The 21686-nt window shown below is 50.5% G+C and overlaps 1 protein-coding gene across 2 annotated transcripts; it reads left to right on the top strand.

Moving 5' to 3' along the window:
- The first annotated feature begins 13316 nt into the window (after window positions 1–13316).
- AMIGO1 (adhesion molecule with Ig like domain 1) lies at window positions 13317–21493 on the top strand. Of its 2 annotated transcripts, none has more exons than XM_075559119.1 (2): window positions 13317–13566; window positions 13962–21493. In XM_075559119.1, exon 2 carries the CDS (start codon window positions 13976–13978, stop codon window positions 15506–15508), a length of 1533 nt encoding a protein of 510 aa, XP_075415234.1. In that variant the 5' UTR covers window positions 13317–13566; window positions 13962–13975; the 3' UTR covers window positions 15509–21493. The 2 variants fall into 2 exon arrangements, with proteins under 2 accessions (XP_075415234.1, XP_075415228.1); XM_075559113.1 differs by having other exon boundaries at window positions 13926–21493.
- The last annotated feature ends 193 nt before the right edge of the window (window positions 21494–21686 follow it).

The following is a 21686-nucleotide window of genomic DNA, read 5'->3' as shown; positions in this document are numbered from 1 at the left end:
AGTTGCCTACAGATGGGCTCTGGGTCTCCATTCTCCACTTTCCCCCACCCCCTCATTCACAATGATATGATTTTTGTTCTTTGATGTCTGAAAACTGATCCCTTCAGCACCTAGTTATCACACAGGCTTGTATGCTTCATCCATGTGGGCATTGCCACTTCTGAGCTAGATGGCCACTTGTTTATCTTCAAGCCCTTAAGACCCCAGACATAATGCTCTTTCTTATACACATATCAGTGTTTATGAATTTGTTTCTCTAGTCAACTCGGCCTAACACCCAGGGACAAGGGAACAACAAGAGATCTAAAATCTATGGGGGAAGAGGGCGTAGAATGCCTGGTGGGGTTTGATGAAGTGCAATGTAGTCTAGAGGAATTACTTAGAGCTGAATGAAGGTCAAACATGATAATGGGACAGGAGAAAAGTAAAAGGAAATAGAGGAAAGAACTAGGAGGTAAAAGACATTTATAGAGGTATAAATATAGGCATGCATATATGTAAATATATTCATATGTAATGATAGTTATCTAAGTCTATGTACAAATATTTATAGTTAAGTATTAAAGTAGCAGATAGACATTGGGCCTATACTCAAGCCCTCCCTCAACACAAGAACAGTTTGTTCTAATAACCTGGTATTCTGTGATACTCACTTTCCCAACACTATCACTGAAAACAAAATGAGAGCATAAGCAAATATGATGTAGAAAGATGATGGTGCCCAGCTATAAGAAGATATAGTCTGGAGTCTTAAAGGCTTGAAGTTAAACAAGCGGCCAGCTAGCAGGGAAGCAACAAAACCCACATGGAAGAAGCACACTAGCCTGTGTGATCACAAGGCGTCAATGGGATCAGGTATCAGACATCAAAAGACCCAGAACAAACAATCATATCTATGTGAACAAGGGGGGTTGGAGTGGCAACCCAAAGCCTATCTGTAGGCAACTGGACATCCCTCGCAGAATGGACACAGGAAGGGACAAGTCAGTCAGGCTGCAGTGTAGCACCAAGGAAACGCACAACATTCCTCTAGTTTTTAATGCTTCTTCTCCCCACCACTATCATGGCCCCAGTGCTTCCTTACAAACCTGGCTAGACCAGAGCATGTACACTGGTACAGACAAGCGCTCTTGAAACACGAATCCAGGACAGATAAACCCCTCAGCAACAGTGATGGAAGTATTGGTATCATGAGGTAAGGAGAAGGTAGGGGGAGAAAAGGAGGAACCAACCACAATGATTGACATATAACCCTCCACCAAGGGGGATGAACAACCGAAATGTGGGTGAAGGGAGACAGCGGATGGTGTAAGATATGAAAATTATAATAATTTATAATTTATCAAGGGTTCATGAGGGTGGGGGAGAGATGGGGAAAAAGAGTGTTGATACCCTGGGCTCAAGTAGAAAGAAAATGTATTGAAAAGGATGATGGCAACATATGTACAAATGTGCTTGATACAATTGATGTATGGAGGTTTATAAGAGTTGTAAGAGCTCCTAATAAAATGATTTATATTAAAAAACAAAACCCTCTCCTTAGCGCCAAGACTCAGTTTGACTAAAGTTATTGTTCTCACCCAGAAAGCGCAATGAGAAGGAAATCTTTAACTATGAGCTAAACATGAGTTGAAGTGTGTTGCTGCCGCTGCTAGGTATACTGACCTAACAATTTCAGCCCATGACGTGACAGAGCTGAAGTGGCCCCCAGGGTGTTCTAGTCTACCATCTGGGCGGGGTCAGAGCTGCAGGTCTTTCTCCTGCAGAGCTGCCAGGGGTCCTAACCATCAAGCTTTGGCTTAGCAGCCAAGAGCTTGTGTTGTAGCGCTCAGTCCAACCATGATTCCTCTCCAAGTCACAGAAGCACGCTCTGCTTACACTGGAATGCAGCACACACTCCTTAAGGGTTCCTCCAATACGGAAACCTCCTGAGAGCTTCACAGGGGCGCGCATTTCATTTTAGACTAACTAGATGCCCATGACATGCGAGGGCTGCATGTCCATGAAAAATCGTATTTCAGACACGGGGTCGAGGCGGCTGGCGGAACAGAACCGCTTGCTCCAGCCCTCGCCCCGCCTTCCAGCAGCGCTCTGCAGACCGGGCCGAAGACTCGAGGTGGCAGATGGAGATCAAAACCGGCGCCGTGAAGCGATTGTTCAAAGAAAAGGGGATGCATGAAAAAGAGGCAAAACCACAAGAAGAGAAGATTGAAAAGATGAAGGCAGAAGAAGCAGGCAGCGATCTTGCGAGAGTCCCGGATGAGGAGCCCAGCTTGCAGCGCAGGTTGGAAGCTGCGCATGCCCACCTTCCATCTTTGATCTTCGCAGTGACTGGAAAGTGAGGAAGACCTGGGAGAAGCTGCAGAATTGAGAGGCACGTTTAGTCCTGGACGCCGTGAAGCGACAAGCCTGGCATTTTTCTGTATGGGTTTTGTTTTTTTTGCCTTATATTCTGAGATCCATTCCACGGTTGATTATTTCTAACCGCTGCTGTGTTATGTTGGAGTAGCATGAAAATGTGATTCTTTTAATGCAGTTGAATATATTTTTGTTGGCTTAATTTAAGGCGTCAAATAAATCAGTTCAATTAATAAAAAAAGAAAGAATAACATTTCAGACTTAGGACAAAACTTAATTTAAAAGAAACCTCCTCCCAGAATGTCCCCTGGTTAGCCAGGCACACACAGCAGGGATTACAACAGATGTCCCAGCAGAGTCTTATTTGTGACCAAAGTCTGCCATCTGTGGGGTGTCGGATCAGCTGTGGGCTGACAGTGGTAGAGGAACACGTCCCTAAAGACCAAAGAACCTTTTGAACCTTCAATTCTCTTGTCAGCGGTATTTCAAAGACACATCTGATGACTTGATGCAAATCCATGTTGAGCTGTCCATAGGTGGGTGTCCAAAGTCAATAAAGTGCTTGTAATTTGGCCATCTGGAGCGGACTCCTCTGTGGCGGTGGCATAGCCCTGAGGAAGAGCACACGCTGTGGATTAAAGAAGGTGTTTTCGATCTGTGGGTCAGATCTTCTCTGCCAGGTCTTCAAACCTGGAGAGCCTGGAGCCTGAAAGGCCCCTACAGCACCACTCCGCCCCCCACCCCCAGCGCTGTGATGCTCCCTGGTTCCTGTCTCCATCCTTGTGGTTTCTGCAGGTCAGGTGGCGGTTCCAGGAAATGTGGAGGGTCAAGGTGGGCAAGGGTAAGGAATGAAAAAATGGGAGTCAATGCCAGCTGTCCCAAAGAGGAAGCATGTGCCTACCAGACAGCTAGCACATTACTGTGTGAGCATACTTCTAGCCAAAGTGACGTCCGACACACAGCCACCCTATGGGGGCGGGGCAGAACTGCCCCTGTGGGTTTCCAAGACGGTAACTTTGTACAGAAGTCGAAAATCTCATCTTTCTCCCACGGAGCAGCTGGTGGTTTTGAACTGCTGGCTTTGCCATTTGCGGCCCAATGCATAACCACTGTGCCACCAGGGCTCCTGATGAGCATACTTAGGGGCAAATGAAAAGGTTCAGAAGGTCAATGAAACAAGCGATGGCTTCTGAAGGTGGGCAGGAGGCAGCAGGAATCTTCTAGGTTGTACACATTCAGAAACAAACGTAAAAGGGGCACGTGGGTAGACTGCTGGACACAGAAAAGGCTCAGCCTTAAAACAAGGGCGAACGGTTCAGACCGTTAAGTGATACTTTACAAGAGACCCCTCTTGATCACTACTTCTTCCCCTACTCTGAAATAACCTCATGTTAGAGGCTCTCCCTGGAGGGTGACACTCCCAAACTATGACCAGCCACCTGGATGTTAGAACACCTGGAATTCCCAGCAAAATCTTTTTAACTTAAAAAAAAACTGGACCAAATAATAAACATATCACAATAGACTAATGATAAGCCAGAGATGGAAAACTGGAAAATATGAATGAATGTTTCAGTGTGTGGCGTGACAGGCTGTACCTGTGCTGGCACTGAGGCCAAGGTGCCTCCTAACTCTTAGCTAGGCGGTTTTTGGTAAAGATAATCATTATAGGGATTAAGGTACCGTCACAACTGGTAGCTCATTAGCTTCTCAAGTACCCCTGGGTTCTAAGGGTTCCCATTGTGCACACAGTGAAGCGAATTGAGTAGAAGTGAAAATGCCCCAAATCACAAAGGCAGCATGTAGGTGTGACCCATCCATGCTTATACTTTATGCTACATTCTTGCTCCTCCGCCCGGCCCAGAGGAGATTAACTTGTAATAAATGTGCTCATGGGGCACAATTATGAATGAATTTGGTAACTAATTCAGCCAATATATTTTGAAAGCCCCTGAAGAACCAGGCATAGGGCAACCCTGTGCTCTCAGGAGCTTTACAGTCTGAAAAGGAAGCAGGTCTGGAAGCAGTTAAAATGTCCAACCCACTGCCAACTGCTCCAAAAGGTTGCTGAGTCTATAAATCTTTAAAGGAGGAGACAATCTCCTCTTTCTCTTATAGCTCGGCTAGTGGATTTGAACTGTCAACCTTGCAATTAGTCCAGTGCTTAACCACCAGGGGTCCTTGAAATGGTACCATAGAAACACCTAAATATACCTATCAAGTGTGAAGACATTGGGCCTAAAACAAGGTAGCTTCTTATACCTAAAGCACAAGCAATAAATGAAACAAAAAAAATTTTTAAGGCGGCAAATGTGACATCAACTTTATCACAGAAGTGAAGACCCAAGGTAAAGAATGGGAGAACCAGGTATTTGATATGCGCTTACTACCCAGAATACTTAAGAATTCCAATGCTTCAACAATGAAAAGAAAAACAGACCAATTAAAGGACTTGCATAGACATTTCTCCAACGAAGATATACAAATATACAAATGGCCAATAAGCACATGAAAAGATGCTCACCATCATTGGTCATCAAGGAAATGCAAGTTAAATCCACCATGAAATACCACCTAGTGGCTATTATTAGGAAAAAATGTGAAAAAAAACAAACAAACAAATGTTATTGGGATGATAGAGAAACCGGAGCCCTCCTCCATTGCTGGTGGGAACAGAGAAGCGCAGTCAGTTTGGCATTTTTCAAAAACACGATGAAATTTTTTTGGCTGGTGTTGTAAACCGGTTCCCATTGAGTTGATTAACCTGATAGCCTCCTCGTGTATGTCAGGGTAGAGCTGTGTTTTCAATGTTACTCTTTTAGAATTCGATCACTAGGCTCATCTTCAGAAGCACCTCTGGGTGGATTCAGTCCTCCAACCTTTCAATTAACAGCCGAGTGTGCTAGCTGTCCACACCCTGGGGCTGCACAATTATTATATGACTCACCTAAGTAGATATTCAGGTGAGAGGCTACAAACCTGCCACTTACCTTTCCTGATTTTAAACCAGAAGTATTCCCTTGTTCTGTTTGCACAACTGCCTCTGGATTCTCGTGAGCACACCGAAATGGTCCCATTCTTCGCAAAGTTATCCATAGTTTGTTACGAACCACATGGTGGAATGCCTTATCATAGTCAATAAAACACAAGTAACTAGTGATTCTGAGGTATCGATGGGATCAGGTATCAGGTATCTAAGACCCAGAACAAAATCATACCCAAGGTGAATGGGAGGGGGGAGGCAAGGAGTGTAGACTCAATGGCCATCTGTAGACAACTGGACATCCCCTCACAGAGGGGTCACAGAGATGAGCCAGTCAGGGTGCAGTATAGCACAGATGAAACACACAACTTTCCTCTAGTTCTTTGGTGCTTTCTTCCCCCCATTATCATGACCTCAGTTCTACCTTACAAATCAGTTTAGACCAGAATATGCACACTGCTACAGATAAGAGCCAGAAACACAGGGAATCCAGGATAGATAAACCCCTCAGGGTCAACAATGAGAGTAGAGATACCAGGAGGATTAGGGGAGGGTGTAGGGAGAAAGGAGGAATTGATCATAAGAATCAACTATAACCCCCTCCCGGGGGGACGAACAACGGAAAAGTGAGTGAGGGGCAACGGAGGATGATGTAAGATATGAAAATAATAATCTTTAACTTATCAAGGATTTGTGAGGGAGAGCAAGTGGTGGGAGGGAAGAGTAAGAAATGGGGAGCTGATATCAAGGGCTCAAGTGGGAAGAGAATGCTTTGAAAATGATGATGGCAGCATATGTGTACCTGTGCTTGACACAATGGATGAATGTATGGATTGTGATAAGAGCTGTAAGAGTCCTCAATAAAAGTATTTAATAAAAATAAAACACAAGTAACTATATTTCTGATATGCTCTTCTTTCAGCCAAGATCCATCTGACATCAGCAAAGATATGCCTTATTCCAAGTGCTCTTTTGAATCCAGCCTGAACCTCTGGCAGCTCCCTGTCAATAACACACTGCTACAAATATTGTTGGATGACAACAGGGTCCTATAATGACCCTATAGGACAGAGTAGAAATGCCCCTGTAGGTTTCAGAGACTGTAACTCTTAGCAGAAGTAAAAAGGCCTGTCTTTCTCCTGTTGAATTTGTTGAATCCTGGTGGATTTGAACTGCTGCCCTTGGGGTTAGCAGCCCCCCAGATAGGCAAAGGCATAAGGACCAAAGTCTTTCAGTAGTCACCAGGTCTGGGGGGAGGGGGGAAAAGAGTGATGAGTGACAGAGTTCCGAGTTTTTGTTTGGGGTGATGTAAAGCTGTATGGTTACAATGCACCGGGTGTAATGAATGCCGCTGGATGGCAAATCCCTGCTCAGCGGGGGCATAGTCTAATGAGGAAGCAGGTCTGTAAACAGACAATTAAAATGTCATATGAAAAGTGCTATGAGGACATGTGAGTATCTAGAACATGAAGTGGTGTCATGGAAAGAAACGGCAAATTTGACTCTGCTGCCCTAAAAGATGACAAACTTGTTACACACAAGGGAGCCTTTAAAATTTTGCAGGAAAAAAATGGACTTGGGAGATCGTTGAATTTTCTCACAAACTCTTTGAAACCCCTCATATATTTTATTCCAATAAAAACGGTTATCTTAAGAAATACAACCTCGGCACAACCACATTTAAATTCCTCTCACATTATAAGAGTTTGCATGTTCTCTAGCACAAACTATTTTTCATTTTCTGACCCTTTTATTGTTGTTGACAATATAACAGCAGTGTACCAACGCAACCATTTCGACATATACAATTCAATGACACTGACTGTGCATTTGTCTGCTCTAAATACTAAGTGGGATTACACGCCGTGTGTCCTTTTGTGTCTGACTTATTTCACTCAGCAGGGTGTTTTCAAAGTTGTTCCACCGGGTAGCATGCACCACAAATTGGGTTTTCATTACAGCTGAGTAATAAAGAATAAACATTTTGTTGATCCTTCTATCCACAGAGGACGCAGGTTGTTTCTGCATTTTGCCTACTGGGGAGCCTGCTACAGGGAGCATGGGCGTATGTCTATCCGAGCCCTGCCTTCAAGTCTTCTGAGCACGTAGTAACTGTGGAGTCCCTGCGTGGTGTCAACAGTTAACACATTCCACTGAAAAGTTGGAGGGCTGAGTCTACCCTGAGGTGCCTCAGAAGAAAGACCTGGTTTCTTCTGAAAAAAAATCGATTGTTGAAAACACTGGCACACAAGAGGTGAGGGACTCCTAGTTCTCATGCACACTGCCATCGAGTCAGTGCTGACTCACAGCACACACACACACCCCTGTGGATTTCTGAGACTGAGGAATAGAAAGCCCAGTCTCCCCCCGCAGCTGCTGGCAGTTTTGAACTACCAACCATGTGAATCACAGCCCACAGTGTAGCCACTACCCCACCAGGGCTCCATCAATGATAACTCGTTTCCAGCAGACATGATGAGGATGATCGTATGTTTGAGCAAATGCCACCCTGACAGCTCTTTTCTCTTCCCTCCAGGAAGGGGTGAGTATTTCTCAGGTTGTGGAGCCCCATGAACACAGGTCGAGCTTGCTCTCTGACCTTTTGAGGTGGGCTTGTCGATTCGATCCCCTATTGATCCTTCTTTCAAAGTACACAGAGCTCAAGGCAAACATTCTTCAGTAACGAAGCTAACCAACTGCTGGATTTAATGAAGACTTGGGGGATATTTTTAGTTTCAGTTGTAAAGATTAACTCAGGGCAATAGTCTTAGGGGTTCCTCCAGCTTCAAGGGCTCACAAAAAACATTTTTTTAGCAACAATTTTAAAGATAGCTTCATAGGAAGGTGTCATTCCCCCAGCACTTTCCAGCACCAGCACCTCCACCACCACGAAGCTACTCACACACATTGTGCGACGGCAGCTTGTCACCTGGTCTCTTGGTCTGGCAGACACACGCCTTGTCACAGCAGGCTCTGTTGCTCAAATGCTGAGGTGACCAAACACCCTTCAAATTGTGTTAAAGAACACTGAGTCGAACCATGCAGGAGAGAGAAATCACTTGTGGCTGTCATCCTGCCTGGATTCTCTTCTTGTGAATTGACAGCCATTCTGGTCTAGAAAGCAGAATTATAGATGAGTCGATTCTCTAGCTCAGCGGTTCTCAACCTGTGGGTCCAGACCCCTTTGGGGGTTGAATGACCCTTTCACAGAGGTCACCTGATTCATAACAGTAGAAAAATGACAGCTATGAAGTAGCAACAAAAATAATTTTATGGTTGGCGGTCACCACAACATGAGGAGCTGTCTTAAAGGATCGCATTAGGAAGGTTGAGAACCACTAACCTAGAGCACGCACTACCCAATAGAACTTTCAGTGGAGACAAAATGCCCTTTATCTACGGCCACATATCCGACAGGGAAGCTAGCCAGGTGTGGCCATCGAGCATTTGAAGTGTGGGATGGTGAATGAAACAGAGGAACTGATTTGTAATGTTATAGCACTGAGTTATTGCACTTTGCTGGTAGCTGCCGCTCTGGACAGCACAGGTCTAGGTCATTGCTCCTCAGAGTGTAGCCTGTGGATCAGTAGCAAAGGTGTTCCCTAGACTTCTGTTAGAAATGCAGGATCTCAGGGCCTGCCCAGACCTACTGAATAAAAACTGCTTGCTAATGAGAACCCCAGGTCATTTATATGCATATTAAAATTTTAAATGGGGAAGAGTTTTTTTTTTTAAGGTCTAGTTTTGAATTTACTGGAAGGCTTCTTTTGAATGAGCTAAAGAGATGTCCTGAGGTCTTTGTCTATGCTAACCCCTCCAAATTGATGGTACCCATACTTGAAACTAGTGTACAGCACACCGCCTTTTTTTTTCTTCCTGTCTTATCCTTACCCTTAACCATTGCGGAAAGGAGAGAGAGAGCGAGCGTGTGGAACACCCGTGTCCAAGGAAAAGTAATCTAGGATGTGGGGATGGAGAATGGGGCATCTATTTCTCAGGAAGAGTTGCACAAGATAAAACGATGGCATTTCCCTAGTCGTTGTTGAGTGTGGGTGATGGACGTTTGTCACACTAGCTCTGTGTATGTCTGCACTGCTCCAAAGAAGACATGACTTCCAAGATGATGGGAATAGGAGCCAGCCTCCACGATGGCCTCCCAGGATCCTGCCCTTCTGTTGCCCATGCTCTTGGGTAGCACCCCCTCCTCCGCCACCTCGGAGTCAGGGCTGGCTGGGGACCAAGAGAGCACAGTGGAGGCCGCAGGGCTTTCTTGTAAGAGCTAGGTCATTGTGGCTTTGGTCCTGCTCTCTCTAGGATGTATTGCTGTGAGGGAAGCTGGCTGCCATGCTGAGGGACACAAAAGTTCTGTGGAGAAGCCCCCAACAGCAGCCACACGAGTAAGTCGTGTTATGGGATTCACTTTTTAAACCTTTTACTGGGAGTTGACTGTCAGTGTACAGAGTATATCAGTTTTCCATTCAATAACCCATTCACATTTTCTTTCATCTCATTGACTGCAATCCCTACAAAGTTGTATCACTCATCCCACCTTCTCCCTGTATTTCCTGTCTCTGGTCCGTCTTTCCCAGCCCTTCTGAATTTTGTCTTTGGGTAAATGCTGCCCTTCTGTGGTAGTTACATAATCTAGTGTCAAGTTTGGACTTGAGAGGATTAAGAGTGATGGGGTGGAGTCTAGTCTGTCAATCGGGTTATAGCCAATGAGGCCCCTGTATGGGCATGGCCTTCTCCTGAGGATTCTGGGAACTGTGATTTTTCTTCCTCAGAGGTGGGAGACACTTTTCTCTCTCTGCTGACTTCCTGGGAGACTTCCCTGAGGTGAAGCCACATAGACTTACCCTGATGCAGCCCTGGATGCTGGAGAAGCCACGTGGAGACATCTGCCAGCACTGAGATGCTTACAACGCCACTGGATCCAAAGACTTTCTACCCACTGGCCTGTGATCGTCCTGCACTCGGCATCATTGCAGATGTTTATGAGTCTGAAGAGGACTTCATAGATTGGTATCAGATATATGGGCTAATATCAGACTTAAGGACTTGATGTGGACTAGACTGGGATGTTTTCTCACTATTCAACTGCTCTTGTATATAAACCTTTCTTATACACATCTGAGTGTCCATGAATTTGTTTATCTAGTCTACCTGGACTAACACACCTTCTGATCTCAAATGGGTAATTATTATTCCAAGGGATGTTGTTATTTCCCTTATAAACCTGTTTCACTGAAAAGTGATCCATCGGGATGAGTTCGTTTCCAGACCTGAGGGTGACTCAGGGCCATAGTCCAGGATTCCACCAGTCTCTGTCTGACCAAGGAGCCTGATCTCTTTTATGGGTTTGAGTTTTGTTCCACATTTCCCTCTATCTAGCACCTTGTAATGTGATCCCCTTGAGACCAGTTGGCAGCCGTGGCCAGGCGCCATCTAATGCTTGTGGTCACCGGGTTATAAAGGTTGATGTTCAATGGTCACTAGTCCACTGGACTAGTAGCTCCCATGCAGCCTTGATTGTATTTCTCTGCCTTCCTCTGGACAGGGAGAGACCGGCCAATAGCTGCACATTAGATGAGGGCCTTTCACACGCTTCTAATGTCCCAGTGGCTTCTCACCAGCATAGAATGCAGAACCTTGTCTCTGAGGACTTGGTTAGGCCAGTTGTCCTTGGGGTACTCCAAGCCCCTAAAAGTGGATCCTTTTGGAAGTTGATCCTTTTGTTCCAGGCATGCCTCTTAATGACTGTCGCCCCAACTGATATATGACTGAAACTGCAGGAAAGACCAGCAAGCCCAAACTGCCCACCGAGCTGCTTCTGAAAGCCTGATCAATGGAAACTGTGAAAGAATGAATGAATGTTGCTGTTTGAGGTTTGGTTTGGGGTCATGTGGTACGCAATGGGAGCTGACTGATGCAACTGGATCTCAGGATGCCCCTTTCCCTGCCTTCCAAAAACAACAGCATCTGTTTTTTAAAAAGGATACCTGACATGAACAAGAATAAACTTGGCCACGCTATGCATAGAGTTAACATGCACAGAATGAAGAGTTCATGCCTTCGTTTAAATTCATGGTCAAAGATATATGACAGAGATCAATTTTCTTCTTAAAAGTCTCAGCACAGGTATAGTATAGCACCAACGAATCATACATCATTTCTCTTGTTCCTGAATGCTCCCTCCCCCCGCCCCACTACCATGACCTAGTTCTACCTTACAAATCTGGCTAGACCGGAGAACACACATTGGTATAGATAAGAGCTTTGGATGCCTGGAACTCAGGATAGATAAAACCATCGGGAACAGTAGTGGGTGCAGCGATATCATGAGGGTTGGGGGATGGTCAGAGAAGGGGAAGGAGGAGAAAGGGGGAACCCATCACAAGGTTGGATAGAGTGCCCCCCACAAGGGGATGAAAAACAGACATGTGGGTGAAGGGAGACAATGGACAGTGTCAGATACGAATAACAATATATAATTGATACAGGATTCATGTACAAATATGCTTGATACAATTGATGTATGGAATGTTATAAGAGCTACAAGAGCTCCCAGTAAAATGATTTAAAATACATAAATAAATAAAACAAAAACTTTAAAAATGATTCACAAGGGTAGGAGGGGAAAAAGGAGTTAACACCAAGGGCTTAAGTAGATGTTTTGGAAACGATGATGGTAACATGTACAAGTATGGTTGATACAACTGATGTGTGGGATGTTGTAAGAGTCCCCAATGAAACGATTTATTTTAAAAATCTTAGCAAGCTAATCCTTGGAGACATTCATTTCAGTTGTGCTCTCCAAAGAATAAAAAAGTGCTTTCTCCCTCAAGGTCTACCATCCAAAGCATAGCTAAACTTCTGAATGATAAACTCTGATAAAGCCTTCCTGTGCTGGCCAACAGCTTCCTGGTGTTTCAGGGGCCTGCTCCTCAGTGGGTTCTAAGTGATAGAGAGGAGCCACTGCGACTGGGTCAGGAAGAATTGAATGGCTAAGGGGGGAGTGAATGCTTGCTCCTGTCGTGTTGTGTGTGTGTGTGTGTGAGAGAGAGAGAAAGAGAGAGAGAGAGAGAGAGAGAGAGAGAGAGAGAGAGAGAGAGAGACAGAGAGAGAGAGACAGAGAGAGAGACAGAGAGAGAGAGAGAGAGAGAGAGAGAGAGAGAGAGAGAGAGAGAGAGAGAGAGAGAGAGAGAGAGAGAGAGAGAGAGAGAGAGAGAGAGAGAGAGAGAGAGAGAGAGAGATCCGAAGTAAAGAGTAAATTTCCGGACTTCTGAAGAGTGGAGGGAGAATCTCAAAAGTTGACAAATGGGTTTCCCGCCAACACTGACAGGCGGGCGCAGAGCCAGATTTCTCTAATTTAGCACATTCAGACGAGTGACGTTTCCTGCCCCGGAGGGAGCGGCAGCGACTTCACTCCGTGGGAAACCATCTTCGCGAGCGCGCGCGGAGGGGCACGGGCACACGAAGGTAGGGGCACGGAGGTATGGGCACGGGCACGAGCGTATGGGCACAGGGGCACGGGCGCGGGAGGCACAGGCACACGAAGATATGGGCACGGGGGTATGGACACGGGGGCACGGGCGCGGTGGGCACGGGCTCGGGGGCACGGGCGCGGTGGGCACGGGCACGGGGGGCACGGGCTCGGGGGCGCGCGCGGGCGTCTCGGGGCTGGGACCAGCGGCTCCCTCCCTGACCGCGCTCTGCACCAGCTCGGCGGCCCGGACGGGCTCGTAGGAAGGAGGACCCGCAGCTGGGACGCCCGCCCGTAGCCCGCGAGCTCGGGGGCCGGACGCCGCGCGCTCGCGTGCGTGCGTCCGTCCGTCCGTCCGTCCGCCTGCCCGCCCGGCTCCGACACAAACACACGCACGTGCGCCCCGCCCCCCCGCGCACGCGCCCCGAGGCTCCGGCGGCGGCGGCGGGCGCGCGCGCGGTGCTCGCTGCCCCCACGCCGCTCCCTCTCGTCGGCTCGCGGTGCTCGCTCCGCGCTCCCCGCACCCCGCTCCCCGCCAGGCCGCGGAGCCGGAGGCGGCGGGCACGGCCGGTGGGCTGCGGCGGCGGGCACAGAGGTCGAGGCGGCGGGAGGAGATGCCCCCGGGCGCGGGCCCTGGCGCAGGGCGAGCGTCGTGACAGGCCGGTCGGCGCGGCGCCGCCTCGGGAGGCCGCGACGGAGCTGCCGGACCCGCCATGGGCTGAGACGCGTCCTCTCCGAGCAGGTGCAGTGCCCGGCAGCCCCGCGGGGTGCCTTCCCCGCCAGCCCCGGGCCCCTTCCCGGCCTGGTGCGCGCTTGACCTTCCCTCAGCTCCTCCCCTAGGCCCCGCCGACCCCGCCTCCAGACCCGGCCCTCGCGCTCCCAGTGACCCCTGCCGACACACCGGTCCCACACCCTGTGAGCTCGCACCAGACCCAGGAGGCCTGCGTGCCCAGTGCCCGTGAACCGACCATCCGGCAGCTCGTCCTTCCAGTTCTAGCCGAATGGGGTGGGGGGTGGAGGACAGAAGGAAGGGTTCCTACCGCTGCGCCCCCCCCCCCTGCTCCACCCCCGGGGCCCACAAACCCATCCTTTCCCCTCCAGGGCTGGAGTGAAAGTAACCCTTCCTTGCCCCGCCAGAACACGCCTGGGTGATGCCCTTGCAGAGCTTCCTTGTGGCCTTGCTCATGCTCCCCAGCGACACTATGCAACCCCAGCGTGACCTGCGAGGCCTCTGGCTCCTGCTGCTGACCTTGTTCCTGCTCCTCTTTGAGGCGTCCAGAGCTGGCCGGCCTATGGTTAGCTGTCCGGCCGCCTGCCTGTGTGCCAGCAACATCCTCAGCTGCTCCAAGCAGCAGCTGCCCAGCGTGCCCCAGGCCCTGCCCAGCTATACGGCCCTGTTGGACCTCAGCCACAACAACCTGAGCCGCCTGCGGGCTGAGTGGACGCCCACCCGCCTGACCCACCTGCACACCCTGCTGCTGAGCCACAACCGCCTGAACTTCATCTCCTCCGAGGCCTTTTCCCCGGTGCCCAGCCTCCGCTACCTAGACCTCTCCTCCAACCAGCTGCACACCCTGGACGAGTCCCTCTTCAGCGAGCTGCAGGTCCTGGAGGTGCTGCTGCTCTACAACAACCGCATCGCAGAGGTGGACCGCAGCGCCTTCGAGGACATGGGCCAGCTGCAGAAACTCTACTTGAGCCAGAACCAGATCACCCGCTTCCCGCTGGAACTGGTCAAGGAAGGCACGGCGCCGTCCAAGCTGACGCTCCTGGACCTCTCCTCCAACAAGCTGAATATGCTGCCCTTGCCTGACCTGCAGAAGCTGCCCGCGTGGATCAAGAACGGGCTGTACCTGCACAACAACCCCCTTAAGTGCGACTGCGGCCTCTACCAGCTCTTCTCCCACTGGCAGTACCGGCAGCTGAGCTCGGTGACGGACTTCCACGAGGATCTCTACTGCAAGGACTCCAAGAAGCTGTACAGCGTCTTCAACCTGAGCTTCCTCAACTGCAACGAGTACAAGGAACAGGCCACGGAGGCCCACCTGGGGGACCGGTTGACCATCCAGTGTGACACCAAGCAGCAGGGGATGACGAAGGTATGGGTGACACCAAACAATGAGCGGGTGCTAAGTGAGGTGGCCAATGGGACAGCCAGCATGTCTCCAGAGGGCAACCTTGTTCTCCATCATGTCCAGGTGGAGGACGGGGGGGTGTATACCTGCTACGCCACGGGGGAAGCCTTCAATGAGACGCTGTCTGTGGAGATCCGAGTGCACAATTTCACCTTGCATGGACACCACGAAACCCTGAACACAGCCTACACCACCCTGGTGGGCTGCATCCTCAGCGTGGTCCTGGTCCTTATATACCTGTACCTCACCCCTTGCCGCTGCTGGTGTCGGGGCGGAGACAAGCCTTCCAGCCACCAGGGAGATAGCCTCAGTTCCTCTATGCTCAGTACCACACCCAACCACGACCCTATGGCTGGTGGGGACAAGGATGATGGCTTTGACCGGCGGGTGGCCTTCCTGGAACCTGCTGGACCTGGGCAAGGTCAAAACGGCAAGCTCAAGCCAGGCAACACCCTGCCGGTGCCCGATGTAACAGGCAAGGGCCAGCGGAGGATGTCGGATCCCGAATCTGTCAGCTCGGTGTTCTCCGATACGCCCATTGTGGTGTGATCAGGATGGGTTGGTGGGAAGATTCTGCCCCAGGAGAGGTAATGCACCCCTGAAGGAGACGAGGGGATGGAAGAGAGGGCTGGCTGCCCAAGGGAGAGTGTTCCCCCCCAACCTGAAGGGAATTAGCCACAGGTAGAGTGTAACTGCCATCATCTTCAACCTGGATATATAACCTCAGGCAAAGGCTACTCCCCGACCCAAAGCCTGGCAACTCCGAATGTGGCCGAGGAGGAGGCGTGTGGCTGCACTGGGTGGGAATGAGAAGGGGTGAGGGAAAACCCCAAACTTTTTCAAGATCATCCCTAGCTCCTTAAGGGAGAACCATTTAGGAGGGGGGGGGGGTCATATTTTCCCATCTCTGCCCACCTGCACCTGTGATACTATGGGGTGGGGGTGAGGGGGAAGGTGGCCTTCCACAGGAGCCTCTCTAGGGAAAGGCTCTAGTATGTGCTTCCTGGCCAGGAAGTCACGTTGCAGCCGAGGATTCAGGAAAGGTGAAGACCCCAATCGGTAACATTCCCCAAAGTTGTTGTGAGACTTCCCATCAGTGCCATCCTCCTCTTTCCCAACCAGCCTCGGGGACAAGCCCAGGCCTGTCGCCTCTCAGGCAGGGCTGCAAAGTGAGATGTGGCATTTCTGCCTGGTTTTTCACCTAATGGCACAGAGGGGTACAGCAGGGACTGAAGGGGTGGTGGAGGGGGTCCATGTCAGCACAGGTGCCAGCAGAAAGCTTGTAGAACGCAACGGGGGAGGGAAGGGCATGGCTGCAGATTGCCTGGCTGGTCTGTGAAGGCCCTGGTTAGCGTTTGACTCACAGCACCTGTGTGGCAGACCAGGTTAGGCGCTGCTGAAGGCAGAACTCGTATGTATGGGAGAGCCTCCCGGGGACAAGGGATGGAGGGCCACATCACAGTAGAGGGGTGGGGATAAATCAGCCTCTCCTATGTAGGATCCTGCTGGACCTACCTGACGTCTGGTGTATGCTGACTCTTCATTCGGTCTCATTCAGCTGAGGTGGGGTTCCGAGTATCCCCTAACATGCTGCTATGCAAGGAGAGAGTCTGCTCCCCCTGGTAGACGGAGCTGGGGGGAGAGCAGACCTGGGGTCCCAGAGCTGCCTGCTTCTCTCCCAGGGTTCTCGTGCTTGCTGCAAAGCCAGTCTGCCCAGAATGGCCATTTGAAGCACGGATTTGCGGTCTGTCCTCGCCACGAGGTTGCAGGCCATCCTGTGGCAGACAGCCAATGGCACCAAACTTTCCCAAAGGGGGCAGTCCGCAACCCTCGCCCCTCTCAGCCAGAGGCCCCTGCACTTGTGGCTGTGAAGCCAGAGGAGCATCACAGAATGAGCCCAGTGTTCCACCCAAGGTTGCAGAACACTTTGGTGTGGAGATACCGGCTCCCTTTTAGGTCTCCAGGCCCTGGGAGGTGGTTGCTCTGAGCTCTGGCCGGAGAGGAGCAGGGCAAAGGTGAAATTGTTCTCTGATGTCGGTCTTTTTCAGTCTCTCCCTTCTCCCCCCACGTTCTGTGTCCATTGGAAGTTCTCCAGAGCCTCTACTTACCTGATGTGCTCTTCAGTTTCCCAGAGGGGAAGGGTGTTTGCTCAGAGGACCAGGTTTAAGATTGTGGGGGGTGACGAACCCAGCCCTTTCCCTTGTCTGTGCCTAGAGCTGAAGATGGCTGTCCGCCCTTTCTGAGTGACCTCATTTTGTCGAGAGAGGGTGCAGCATTTCCCTCCAGTACCTGCATGCTCATAGGTGTGCACGCTTACAGGTATGCATGCCCATAGCACCTTGACTTCCACCAGGACAGTCCCTGCCCATGCCCCCCCTCAGAGTGGTCTCCACCTCCGTGCACAACTTCACGCACACCATTTTCTTAGCCTGTAGGAGAGACAGTGACCACGCCAGGCTCCCCAAATACACAATCACTTGTACTTGAAATCTCTCAACGCCCTGACACTTCACCCCCATCTTCATGGCACTGAATCACTTCTCTGCAGGGGCTGGAGTTCGGGCCTGACAGAAGCCACTGGAAGGAGTGGGAGGATATAACTGGTTCTTCCAGTCTCTTCCCTCAGAAACCTCCCTTCACCTAAAGTCCAGAGGATAGGAATTTACGAGAACTAAGTCACTGAAGGGCCAGGAGCAAGCAGGCAGAGAGCCAAGCTGCTGTGCGGAGCTTTTCCTGTGGTAACTGGCCTGGTAAGGGGAGGGCGGCTGGTTCTGTTCCGGAGACTCCTGAGCATTTTGGTCCTGGAGGCGCAGGAGCAGGACTTCCTCTTCAGACTTACTGGGGAAAGCTCCTCCTCCAGACCCCACTGAAGTTAAGGTTCTGAACATCTGTAGAGGGCACAGCCAATGAAGTAGGCTTCTGTGGCCATGCTGGCCGAGCTCACGAAAACTGGGTGGCCGTGTTCTCCCAACGCCCTCCCCAGTTGTGGCTCTAAGGCTCTTTACGGTACCACTGGTTGGGCCCCGAAATAGTCTGGTGGAAGACACTGAGCCAGCTAGCCACATGCCACCACAGGTCTCAGTGGATGGGACTCCGAGGTAGCTGCCCGCTAGGGGGTTACATCACCAGCAACATATGAGCTCCCTGGAAGAAGCCCAAGAGAGGAGGGCTGGGTCTGATTATAAGAGAAGACTGAGCGATCACTTCTTCCCCTCCCCCAACCCATGAACCAGACATGGCTCCGAAGATGTAGGTGTCTGAAGATGTAGGTGTCTGAAGATGTAGGTGTCTGAAAGAGGGTGGCAGAGCTCTTCAATCTGTCTATGTGACTTCTTTGTGGTTGTTGTTTTGTTTTGGTTTAGTTTTGGCCTGTGTGTATGGGCTCCCAGAAAGGGGCTAGAGTTAGCGGGCACACCCCCACCAGGGTGGAAAGCAGATGGGTCCCAGGTCTCTGTGTGTTCTGGCCTTTGTACATCCCTGTAGCCCTGCTGCAAAGTAAGTGGGCTCCCCTGTGTCCAGGCCCCTGTTGCTCGCAATCGTGTACCAGGCTGGCAAACTTCGGAGCCTCTGGGCTCTGGAAACTAGAGAATGATCATTAAACCTGGCTTGAGTCTCTGTCTGGCAAAGTCTATGACTCGTCTTTATTTTTTCAGCCCACGGGCAGGGCTCACTGTATCTCAGAAGGGTGTGGCCTGCCTGTCAGAAAACAACAACAAAAGACACTAACTCACTGCCCTGGAGTGATGCTGATTGACAGCAAGCCTTAGGACTGTAGAGCCGCCTCTGTGGGGTTCCAGGACTGTGACTCTACAGAAATGGAAAGCCTTGTTTTCTTCCAGCAGAGTGACTGGTGGTTTCGAACTGCCGACCTTGTGGTTAGTCATCCATCGGTGACCACGATACCACCAGAGCCCCTTATCTAGGGAGAGACTATATTTAAATATTATTAAGGCTTTGGTTAGACTTCACATGTGGCATTAAGAGAGCCCAGAGGTTGGCACCCTTTTGGAACAAGCCAGATTGTAAACAGCCAGGAGCACACCAACAATGGGAAAGCAGCTATAAATACTACAGGAGTGAATTACCATGGCTGGGTCCCCATAAAACTTTAATTGTGGAAATGGTCATTTGAATTTCATATAAGTTTAACATGCCCTTTGATTTCTTCAACTATTTGAAAAGGTAAAAATTATTCCTGGCTCCAGAGCTAAGAATCCAAATACAGGCCGTGGGATGGTTGGTCCGGGGCCATCATTTGCTGATTCCTTGGAAAGATTCTGGGGTGAAGGTAGAAACAAATGTCACTGAGACTTTGACAGTAGAGTTTAAACACTGCGTTCCTCAGAGCTAAGGCCTGGAGAGAATGCCAGCTTCCCGGATCCCTGCAGAGTTCTATTAAGTCTGGTGGTCTGCTCACTGTTCTCTGGGAAAATGCTGGGATAGGGTTAAAAAAACAACTAGTGGGCAGCAGCTCGCTTCTCCATCACTGCTTTTAACTGCAAGTCTACTTCGTGCTGTAAGTGCAGCACGCACCATCTCCGGCTGCCGGCAGACTCCTTTAACAGGCAGATGAACACTCATGGGCAGTTAGTGTATCCTAGGTGTTGCAACAAAGAACAGTGTGAGACTCTGCCATCGATGATGGCTCACAGTGAGCCTATAGAACTGCCCCTGTGGGTTTCTGGGACTGTAACTCTTGACAGGAGTAGAAAGCCAGCCTCCTGCTCATGGCTTTGAACAGCTGACCTTGCAGTTAGCAACCCAATTTGTAACTACTCTTCCACTAGGGCTTTGCAGGGGACGGAAGGAATGCAGCCCTTACTTTCATGCCACAGACACGGCCTACCAGAAAGTGGGCTAGATTCGACCTCACTGCACATGCAACTGGTTCGTTGCTCCCAGTATTCTCAGCAGGGAATTGTCCTGGTGGAGTCCAAAGGAGAGAGGAAAATGGTGTAAGGATAAAGGAAGTCAGAATTGGGTTACCTCATTTCCAGCCTTTGTCTGCCTGGAAAGTTGTCTTCTCACCTCAGGAGAAACCACCAGAGTGGTGAGATATGGCGGTACCTCATAACCAGCCACATCAGACAAATCAATGTTGGCAGCCAATTAAATGACAGAAGCAGTGTTTGCTGGAGCCACCAGTTTGGCTGAGGGGTTGAAGCTGGTAAAGAGAGCAAGTCTGGGGAAGGATGCCTGGAGTTCTCCCCTCTGTTCCGGTCTGTGCCAAGCCCATGCCATTACTTCTCAGGATTGGGCCAGGCCTCTCGATTTAGGCTCACTCCAGGGCCAACCAACAGCCCAGTGAGGGAGCATGGGACGTGAGGCAAAGTCACGAGTCCTGTCCACTCGCGTGCTAGCCTGTGCCCACGTCCACACATGCCTGAGCACTGCTGACGCAGCGCCACCCATCATTCCGGGGAAGTGGATGGCTGCATGGCCCAGCCCTTCCTCCCAAACCACCAGGTGTGCCCCAGATTCTGGCCAAGATGCGCAATTTTACCCACCAGACCTGACAGCAGGTTTGTTCCCTAGTGCCTCTCAAGTAGTGCTCTGCTGGGAGGGGCAGAGAGATTGAGGGGACCCTCTTCTTTCAGAAAAGGAGGTGAGATCACGGGGAAAAGGAGCCTAGGCTCTGCCCCAGCCGAGCTTTCAATTCCTTCCCTTTCTGCCTTGACCATTCCGTTTCCCAGGAAACCAGTGGAGCATCGCTCCCCTCATCCACGAGCCGGAAAAAGTGCAGGCTTCTGCAGGGGTAGGGCTGGCTTTACAGGCCTGTGTTGGAGCTTGCTCTCCCAGCGCTGAGAGAGGAAGGCTGACCCAGCTTCCAAGTCGAGCTCCTTCAGCTGGCGTTGGGCTGTCACTGGGAAAGGCCAGGTGGTAGAGATGCCTGAGGCCTTCTGCTTTGCTGTGCCTGCTGCTGCCCCGGGCCCAGAGGGTGTGGAACCAGGGCCTGCGCAAGCCAGCCCTAGCATGGAACCTTGCCTTGGGGCCTCTGAGTGCCTGTCACAGCCGCTGCTGTGCTGGCCAGGGCTGCTGCCTTCCCCTCACCCCCCTCACTGGGCAGGAGATGGTTCCAAGTGAGCCTACACGGAGGCCTGGCATTGAGGGGACCCAGAATCTGCTTTGAAGGAAGAGTGCTCGGGGGCCACTCAGACATCCTAGGAGACAGAGTTGGATCCTGTAGTACCACTGAAGAATCAATACAGGTTAAAAACAATAATCTGGTAACTGCTCACAACAGCATGTGGATTAAAAGTGGGGACTCCTGTTTCCCAGAAGGCCACGGGGCTGGGGTCCCGGGGTGGGTTCCTTGGAGGTCATTTGTGTGTGCTCTGAGCCCAGCCCAGTGGGGTGGGCACCACTCTTCAGGGCGGTGCTGGGTTCATTCAGCTGCGCTTCCTCTGCCCAGTGCTGGTCAGGAACGCTGAAACTGCTGCTCAGACCAGCACCATTTTAAAAAAAAAGATTCAGGCCTCTCTCCTGCTGTGGCTCCTTGGCCAGGATGTCTCCTTCAGCACACTGCTGCTTATTCTCAGGCAAATGGAATGCAAAATATCCTTCCTCTAATTAAACATTTAAACAGAACTGCTTTCTTCTTGGGGTGTGTTTTAAATCCAATAAAGTGCTTTGTGCAGGGGCGGGGGGTGGTGACTGTGTTTCGGAGAGCCTGAAATGGGGATGGGAAACAAACCGTGGACCCCTGAGAACCTTGGTCCCTGTGGTC

This window comes from Tenrec ecaudatus, chromosome 1 (genome assembly GCF_050624435.1).
Source record: "Tenrec ecaudatus isolate mTenEca1 chromosome 1, mTenEca1.hap1, whole genome shotgun sequence".
Taxonomy (NCBI): domain Eukaryota; kingdom Metazoa; phylum Chordata; class Mammalia; order Afrosoricida; family Tenrecidae; genus Tenrec; species Tenrec ecaudatus.
Note: the sequence above shows the minus strand (reverse complement) of the source record. Positions and strands in the feature narration are given on the sequence as shown.

Excerpts from the sequence above, each read along its gene's own strand:
- AMIGO1 (XM_075559119.1), top strand. The coding sequence starts at position 13,976 with ATGCCCTTGCAGAGCTTCCTTGTGGCCTTGCTCATGCTCCCCAGCGAC.